At 34.4% G+C, this 9,913-nt stretch overlaps 1 protein-coding gene across 1 annotated transcript; it reads left to right on the top strand.

The window, feature by feature from the left end:
• The first annotated feature begins 6,918 nt into the window (after positions 1–6,918).
• Positions 6,919–9,527, top strand: LOC127073005 (trypsin-2-like). Its single transcript, XM_051013976.1, has 7 exons — positions 6,919–7,096; positions 7,594–7,697; positions 7,783–7,877; positions 7,955–8,114; positions 8,443–8,553; positions 8,618–8,767; positions 9,232–9,527. The coding sequence occupies exons 1-7, from the start codon at positions 7,006–7,008 to the stop codon at positions 9,499–9,501; spliced, it is 981 nt and encodes a 326-aa protein (XP_050869933.1). The 5' UTR covers positions 6,919–7,005; the 3' UTR covers positions 9,502–9,527.
• Positions 9,528–9,913: the final 386 nt, after the last annotated feature.

The following is a 9,913-nucleotide window of genomic DNA, read 5'->3' as shown; positions in this document are numbered from 1 at the left end:
ATCTTACGTAAAAAGAATGGATTTTAGAAAAAATTATTAATATATTTATTTATAACTTTTTCTAATTATATAGACAATAAATCTTTTACTAAATGATAGTTCTAATCAAAAGAAATAACTTCTGTATAAAAACTTCTTTATGTTTTACAGTTTTCTAATTACAACTTAAAATCAGAAAATAGAAGAATTTTCTGGAGTTAATTTTACCCATGAGTGCATTCGAGCAATAAAGAATTTGCATGATACGTATCTATACATACTTTCTAAAGTTTCATAATTTTTGGAATTTGTGGATTGAGGATCTTCTCTTGCTAGACCAGTTTATAATTGTAGGATTATATCGTAAATGCAATATATCACGTCATTGTAATTTGATAATTTAAAAATAAATAGATTTGTATAATATAATACGCAATCTAAAAAAATCTACCAATCTAAGATTCATCAAGAATCTAAATTATGAATAACGTAATTTCGATTGTAAATATTCTTGGCAGCAGTAGTAAATTATAATATCCGGTATAATAAATATTAAATGTTATCCATACAAAGAAGCCTTATACTTCAAAACATTGCAATCAGATAACTGAATGTAAATATATACACCATTACATCGTATAACGATAGCAAAGTGAATAGAAGCTAGCGGCAAATCATCAATTCCATTGTGATCAAAATGTACCGATATTCGATATCATTTTGTTCGAGATACTGTAAATTGGATATCTACTAATAGCTGATATTTCTGGTTGATATTGTTAAAACATAGAATATAACTTTGTATCCCGTTGAACATAATTCTAGGAAAATGCTAGGAATGGTTAATAATTATTTTTTGAGTTTTGATTTTCCAATGGGGATGTTATAAATATATCAAAAATGTTTCTAATACTGCCATCTTTGTATGACTTAACGCGATCAATTACTTTTAATTAAACAAAAAGAAACGGGATGGAGTTCATGACTTAATAAAACTTAATAAAACAAAATAAAAATTGTAAATGACGATACATCTATTTATTTATATAGCAAGACGAAATACAAAAAATAATGCAGATTGTAATGCAAATCGATGAACGAAGATGACACTATGAGATATATATTTTCGATATATTTTCAACAGCTATTAATAATACAAAAGAATTTATTTATGAAGATATCGATTTATCAAACAAGAACAATTAACAAAAATATTTTTTTTTGACGATGTCACAGTGCCTTCTATTTAATATATCAAGAAAAAATATACCTTTTTTGTTAGAAAAATCAAAAATTCAAATCGATTTCATTTAACGAGTCAATAATTTCTTAAAGTCCCTCGGAGTTACATAATAGAGAGGCCTCGCAGCCGTGACCTCGATCCCGAGCAGAGACTCGGAGAGTATAAGTATGTCCTGTCTAGTCCCGACGAGTAACGAGCCTTCGTGAGTCTCGACCGAAGACTGGTCCAGCCGCGAGTACCACCGCAAACGAGCAAAACCAGATGCGAGAGAAGTCGAGTTACTCCCTGTCTCTCTCTCTCTTTCTCTCTCTCTCTCTCTCTCTTTCTCTTTCTCTTTCTCTCTCCTGCATGGTACGGATAAAACAACCACCTTCCACGACCACGACCTTTTTGTAGGCACCCGGTACAGTCACTGCGAGCAAATTCGATGCAGTTTCTCCGATCTCTTATGCAACTTCACCACCTACCGATTCAGAAATAAATATTTCGAGGTATGTGCTATTATTGTTTTTTATCTAGTCTAGAGTTTCTTTTTTCTTTTATACAAGATTTCTTTAACGATCCGTCAATCTGTGCTTCTTAGAAATCGATTTCTTCTGGATAAACATAATTATCGAACATAAAAATAATCTACGACTCAGAGAAAATATCGAGCCCTCTTTAGGTCGACATGGAAGAATGGAGTAGAAAGCATTAGGATCTATATATAGGATGTTAAGGTACGACAAACGCAATTTTTCGGGCGTTGGAGGGTAGTCTTTTTGTCCGAAAAAGTGGAAAGACGCAACCCAATTTTTACATCGAGAAGAGGCTTTTCTCAAGGAGGTACAAGCCAAAGGGCCGTCAGCCGCACGCCTACCACTAGGGAAAAGGGCTCGAAGATGCTTTCGAAATGTCGCGTTACTTCTCGGTTCTTTCCTCTTTCTCTCATACTCTCTCTTTCTCTCTCTTCTTCATTGCATACACTCACACACAAGGACGGAAATGGTAAATCGTATAAAAAATTCAGCCACGTGGGATGCGTATTGGCACAAAGAGAGCGACTTTGAAGTAGAATTCGATAACCGTCGCCCTATCGCAAGCCCAGTGAAAGCGGTTGGGTCGAGTACGAGTCGCTTGAATTTCGCTTAACCGAGGTATATGTATGTACACACATACATACATATATACATACATACGTACATCGTACGTAGGACTGTGCACGGCTGGAAATGAAATAATCCTGACGAGAAGATGCGTTCTTTTTCATCTTTCGATGTAGGCATTAATTAAAATTCTTCGTTGTTCTCTTTTGCACTCTTGTTCCCTGTCTAAATGCCAAAAATTAATTAGAGAAAAAATAACTTTTTAAATTTTTAATAAAACGGATAAAGGGAAATGGAAATCATGGAACAACTTTCTCTCTCTCTCTCTCTTTCCCTCTCATTTTTCTTCTTCTCTTTCCTTTTTTTTTTAATAAAAGAGATGAAATCTTTAACGAGATAAATTAAATAAAGTGGTGCCTCGATATAGTTCATAAAATCTCTTTATCAAGCAGATTTTCTATTTAAAATATAATTATTAGAAAAAAGATATGTTTGAAGTTTAAATTTTCAAAGGGCTAATGGGCTGAATAAGAATAAACAATGCATAGAAAAGGCAAGAGATTTTTGCTCGTTATTCGCGTTTCTAGAGTTTGTTCTCCGAACGAGATAAAAGGAGGTGGAGGGTGAATGGGTGGTTGCTGTAGGCGAACTCGTATTTGTACGGGGAATGGAAAAGGTTCCGTTCTGCGAGTTTTCATCCATCGTCCACTTGGCGAAGCGTAACGACCAGCCGAGCCAGACGATGGACTGGGAGAGAGGGATCGTCTGGTAGGCCTTGAACGGCCCTTTAACTGCTTGCACTCCAGTCAAGGTTACCTTCTTCCTCCTTCCACCACACACCGGATGGTAGCGTCGTGGAACGGTCTTCAAGCATGAATGTGCATGTTTTTATGTGTCTGTGTGTGGGAGAGAGAAGGGCTCCGACGAATAGGGTCGTGAGTTCGCCACTTTGTCAAGGTCGAAGTGTTTCTCATAGCTAGATATATCTACTCCGTTTCGAACTTCGTTGAAATGTTTAAGAATATCTTTATGCACTTTTTCTTTCTTTCTCTTCGAATTATTTAGTAATATTGACGGTCCGTGTATGTATATATATATATGTTTTATTCTTTTAAACATTTGTGGATATGAACGAACATTTTCCTTTTCTCTTTTACATTGATTCAAAAATGAAATTTAAATTAATATTATTTTAATGGAATAAAGTTAACAAATCGAACGAATCATCGAATTAATCATTCTTTTATTTATAAATAAATAAGTATTATTATCATCGAATATCGAGTTATCTGAGAAGTTAAAATCTAGCGAGGATAAATATTTCGCTATCTATCGAAAGATTCTCGGAGTGGTTAGATTCAACGTACCATTCCTTATCATTATGTACCATAAACATTATCCTCGGTACCATCGAGAATGATTCTGCGATCCGGCTGTAAGAAGCTCATAGAAGGTAGCAGCAGAGTTGGCTCGAGGAGGACGAAGGAGGAGGGAGTGGAAGGAATGTTGGAAAATGGTGTGAGAGAGGAGTGACTCGGTCGTAGTAGTGGGCGGCATCGGAAAGGAGATAGAGACTGTGTATCAGCTAAGACGAGATAAAAAGGAAGAAGAAAGAAATAGATAGATAGAGATAGAGATAGAGATAGAGATAGATAGATAGATAGATAGAGAGAGAGAGAGAGAGAGAGAGAGAGAGAGAGAGAGAGAGAGAGAGAGAAAGAGTAACGTAGTCTTTCTCAGAAGAATAAATGTAAGAAAAGATATAACTTTTAATTTATACGAAGAGTAAATATTTTTATAGTATATTCAATAGATCATTCATCAAATAAAATTTCGCCAACAGTTACATTGTTTATTCAAAATATCTAATCGAATCGTCTACTCCTACATCACGTTTTCTCTTATCGATTCAAGGTCACGAACAATGGGAACATTTTTTACTCTGGACCTTTCGTTGTTCGATGTACGCGATCAGCTTAATATTCGTTCAAGGCCTTCGCCTCAAGGCAGAGAGCCTTTAAATTTCGCGGGTGAGATCGAGAGTACCCTCGGCCATACTCTCTACGGTCGCCCACGCACGGCTCTATCTACTAATACCACTTTGCTTGCCTTCACAGATTCGTAATACGCACGCAAATACATACCATGTACATATGTACGTGGATGAGATACGAGGAGCAATAAGTTTATGGCATGTCCCGTCAGACGCAATCAACCCAACACAGGGTATATATTTCGCTTTTTTGTGCTTCTCGTGCGTTACTAATTACTGTTGATTGCGATAAAGTATCCTGATATTTTGTTGCAATGTGTTGGAAAATGTGTTTCTTCCTTTCTCTCTCTTTCTCTCTTTTTCTTTTTCTCTCTCCTCTCTCTCTTCCCTTATATTTTCTAAAGATATTTTCCATTTCGAATAGTAATTTCAGTCGTTTTTATTTCGAATTTTCACTTTTTGAATGAGCCGTAGCACTTGCAAAGGAAGAAAAAGCTCATCACCGATGGAAGAAGAACCACAAAGCTCGTAGGCTTTCGTCGATAGTTCTCGCTTGTTATTAACCTTCGTCTAAGTGCTCGACCGTCTCTCTGCCTATTAACGGGAGTAGGTACCGCCGGCGTGTATTTTAACATAGGATGTATTCGAACTTTAGGGTTTGGGAAAACGGGTATAGCGAAGAACGAAGAGAGAAGAGCGTGTTGAAATCGATATGTATGTAGACACGCAGTTTGGCCGATCTAACGCGATCCCGATGCGTAGACAAGACCACGAACCTTGCGATAGCTTCGTCGGCTGCACGGAGATTGTACGTAGCGTTTGTATGGGGGCTTATGATGGTTGGAATGGGAAATGGCTGCTCCTATCAGCTCTGTACACTCTCTCTCCTCCTCCTTCCATCCTCTCTCTCTCTCTTTCTCTCTTTCTCTTTCTCTTTCTCTTTCTCTCTTTTCCTTTATTTTTCTTCTTTTTTTGCCTGTATTTTTCATCTAAATTATTTTTCATATATTTCATAACTTAAGGATATATAATATAATTTATCATATAAATGTAGAATTTATTAATACTCTTTTTTCACTTTCTCTATATTTTACTTTCTTTTCTTCTTTCTTTTTTTTTTTAAATGCAAGTTTTTAAGTCACGGAAGCTTGGCAAGGCTAGGAATATTTTGCTGATCTACGTCGATAGTATCTTGAATGCAGGATATTTTGCATGTTGGATACTCGTTGAGAACTTGCAATTTAGGGATATGTCTAACGAATAACCCTAACCAAAAGAAAAATGATCTTACTTTGGAAATTCCATTATTTGCAGACCGTACTATCCTCGAACTTGGGAACGTAAAATAGATAGAAAATTCTTTTCTTTGGAACTTTTTATATCATGCGCAGTATCCAATCTCGTATCGATCTCGTTATTTTATTGAAGAGATAGATAATCTAGACCAATTTAAAAGATACTATGTTTTTGAAGTATTGTTATGTTTTTTTAATATCTTTAACGATTTTGATTTTTTATAAAAGGTTTTGCTTGTATCATTTCGCGTACATTTATTTTAGATATCAATTTTATTCGATAAGAAACATTTAATTGAAATTATTTTTGGGATATCTCTACGAGATGCTATTCTATAAACACGATAATTGATAGGCGATAAAACACTTACCGATCCATTTCTGATACGGCTTTCGTTTGAGTTTGTTTTATCGATTTTACTCATTGTTTTTGATTATTAATATTACATTCTCTATACAAACGTTTTACCTTTTCGCTTTTCGTTTTTCAAAAATAAAATGGGAGATAGGTCAGACAGATGAAATCTGAATAAAAGAAAAAGATATATTCTCATATTTTATAGGATAAGAAAATAAACAAATTCCTATATCCGACAGTGATCCTCAAATTTATTGCACGGTGATCGAAAAGACGGATAAAAATAGAGAAAATAAAAAGAAAAAGAGTATAAAATATTCCGATTTCCTCAATGTCTACTGTCACACTCTTAACGGACACTGTTTTCTTAATAATAAAAGATCCTGATCGTGTCAAGTATAATCATGCAGTGCTCGTAGTTTTTGATTAATTTCGATATCAATATATTCTTGATATCGCAGCGAATTTATAATTAGTTTTGTCTACGATTATGATAATTGATAACCGGGCGTTTTGGATTTACGTTCACATCTTTTGTGCGTGTGTATGTACACGTGCGTGGGGAAACGTAGTAGATCTATGTCAATGGAACGATCAAGATCCGGTAGTGATGGCTATTTGGATGAGCAAAGAAGTTATTGTTAGTTTTATGATAACCTCAAAACTACAAAATAGATAAAAATTTCATACGACATGATGCTTTGCATTATAAATTATTAGTAATTTTTATTTGTGTATTATTTGTAGTTTAACTATTATTTTAATTAACTTGATAGTTCAATGAAATATACAAATATTTATACAATTAATTTATTGATAAACGTTGTATGAATTTTTTCCATGATGAACTTTTCACCATTACCCACGCACTACGATAAAAATTACAGCAAGATGCTATAAGCGATAACCGATTATCGCGCTACGATAATAGAAGTTTTTGTTAACCGTTCTGGGAACGTCAGATAGCAGAAGATTTTCAATCGTTAGTATCGTGTGATCTGAGGTTCTGGACGAACAGTGATTTCAGTGATTTTCTTATCGAGTACTGCATAATGGGAATTCACTTGCTTTATCCTTTACACTCACAGTTTTTAAGTTTTATAATCGTTGCTTTTCTTTTTTACGAGACGATTGCCATAAAAGGTGAGTAAAAAATTGAAATTTGTATGGATTTTATAAGCCCGAATTAAACGTTTTGCATAACATGAAGATATAATAAAACGAATAATTAATTTTCTCCCAATGTTGTTGTTCCACGTCGTCCGCAAGCATTTTCCCTCGATGTTTTTTCTCTTACCCTTCCCTTTTTCTAACGCGCACTGTCCACGAGATATTATCATGAAAATTCGAATGTCCGCGTAATTATTTCATGTGGAAAGTTAATATGCATAATCGACTGAAAATACGTCGCTTTGAGAGAAACCGAGGGTACAACGAAAATTGCAATTACCTTAATTGACCGACCAATCGGCAAGCATATGACTGAAATTTTATTCGAGGGAGAAGATAACGTTCGAAGTATAATTATTAAGGAAAATTATTCGTCGCTTGTTGAAATAGAATGGAATTTATAACTACGCGTTTATTCTACGTATATATCTATATTTATTTGTCTTATTTTATCATATGCGTTTTGTCAGGTGAAACAGTTAATTTATACGATGATGTCGAAAGGATCAACTATAATATTACCGGACGTATAGTGAATGGAACTAAAGCAGTTATTACTCAATTTCCGCATCAGGTATGTATTATGAATGAATTGATATATATATATACACATGTTCTTACGAAATAAATTCATTGGATAAAAACGTTAATGCAAGTAGGTATCATTGAGACGCACTTGGTCCGGAAGTCATTTCTGTGGTGGAAGTGTGATCAGCGAGAAATTCGTTTTAACAGCGGCACATTGCATGTATCTGTGAGTAGTTATATCTTTCTATAAAAAAATTTACAAAAAGCATTTGGAATGAAATGGAAAATCAATAAATTATTTAGTAACAAAGTCCCCATTAAACCTTGGACCATTCTCGTCGTTGGCGGAGAACTGCAACTCGATCGTACGACGAAGACTGGTCAGAGAAGAGGCGTTCGAGAGATTTTACTTCATCAAAAATTTGATCACAAAACTTACGAAAATGATATTGCTCTACTTGAGGTATGTATATATTCTAAGCGTTTAGAAATTTGTTACTTACAGCGCCTGTGTCTATCACATTTCCGATAAATAAACAATGAAGCGATGAAAGTCGACATCTAATCTTATCTTTCTTTTCTTACCGATATTGTTAGGATTAAAATTTATAAGATAATCTGACTTTAAGCTGATCTCATCGTATCATTTATATATATATATATATATACATACATACATACGTATATATATATATATATATATATATATATATATTATATATATGTGTGTGTGTATGTACAGAACTCTGTTCAATTTTACTTTCGTCTTACGCATATCTTTTTTTCTATAGTTAAAAATACCATTTGAATTTACGCCACAATTGAAGGCAATTCCTTTACCTACAGACCAAGTTCCACCTGGTACGATCTGTCAAGTATCAGGATGGGGCTATCCTGAAGAGGTGAGATTGAAACATATTTCTATTATTTCGATTATTTTGAAGAAAATTATTTAAAATTTGATAGAACATTCCATCTGTGAGTAACGATTTGATGTACGTGGATCTGCCGATTTTGAGTATGGAAGATTGTCGTAATCTCCTTGTAGAAGTAACGAATTTACCACCAGGGATGTATTGCGCTGGGTATATCGAAGGCTTGAAGGATGCTTGCCAGGTAAAAACTACTATTTGATCAGAAAATATGTGAATGCAAATTGTCGCGATCGATTGATCTTCATCATAAATTAAATTTTACTTTATTAAATTTAAAACATTTTATTTAGTCGTTTTTTACATTAGTTTACTTGCTTTATGATGCTTATTGAGCGACCATACAATGTCTCGCATTCGTTATCTCGAAACTTTATTTGACCAAATGAAGAATGGATTATTAAGCTATAAGAATATATTTCTCGACAAGCAACGATTCTTCAGCAACTATCAATCGGTTTCTATTTGTATCAAATGACATTTTCCGTTCATAAGCCATTACTATTTCATTTATATTGTGTATATCATATTTTAATATCTATTTCGGTATGTACCGAAACGTACTGAAATAAAATTTCCTTTTTTCCTAATGTACACTCTTTTCCCTCGGGCAAAAGTTTTCTAAAGTATCGTAATTATTTTTCGCAGGGTGATTCTGGTGGTGGAATGGTTTGCAACGGTGTTATAATGGGTATCGTTTCAGCCGGAGAGGGCTGTGCACGACCAAAACTTCCTGGAATTTACACGGACGTTTTATATTACAAACACTGGATAACGTATCCCTTAGCTTATAAGATATCCGATCACTATGATTCCGATAAAGACCGTAATGCTGCCGACAACGCACACTCAACAACATCTTTTACGATATTCTCACTCTGTTCGTTATACCTTTTGAAATTGTTATTGCTCCAGTAATAAATCGTTTTGAATTTTATAATTTATTTCGTTGAATCAAAATTTATTTTCGCTACATCTATTTATTGTGAAGTTATCCAAAAATATGTTTATAATACATTGATATAAAGTATTTATGTTATAGCACGATAATGTAAAATTATTATAATAATCCTCATTTCGAAAATTATTTGAATTAATTTGTAAGGTAGCAGTACAGATCATCGTTGATACGCAAAAGTGTCTCCCCTGGCACACGTTAACTCAGAGGATATACACGAGCTTACTTTTCTCTCCCCCTTATCCTCCCTTTTAGTTTCATGTATAAAAGTAAGGCAAGGAGAAAAGGCGCACCCCTCGACGGTGTTTGCCGTTAATTGAGCCGGACGTACTCGCGAAGATGGGGTTCCCTGATATATTTCCGTAACGCAAC

This window comes from Vespula vulgaris, chromosome 2 (assembly GCF_905475345.1).
Source record: "Vespula vulgaris chromosome 2, iyVesVulg1.1, whole genome shotgun sequence".
Taxonomy (NCBI): domain Eukaryota; kingdom Metazoa; phylum Arthropoda; class Insecta; order Hymenoptera; family Vespidae; genus Vespula; species Vespula vulgaris.
The sequence above is the reverse complement of the archived record's forward strand: the minus strand, read 5'-3'. Positions and strand labels throughout refer to the sequence as shown.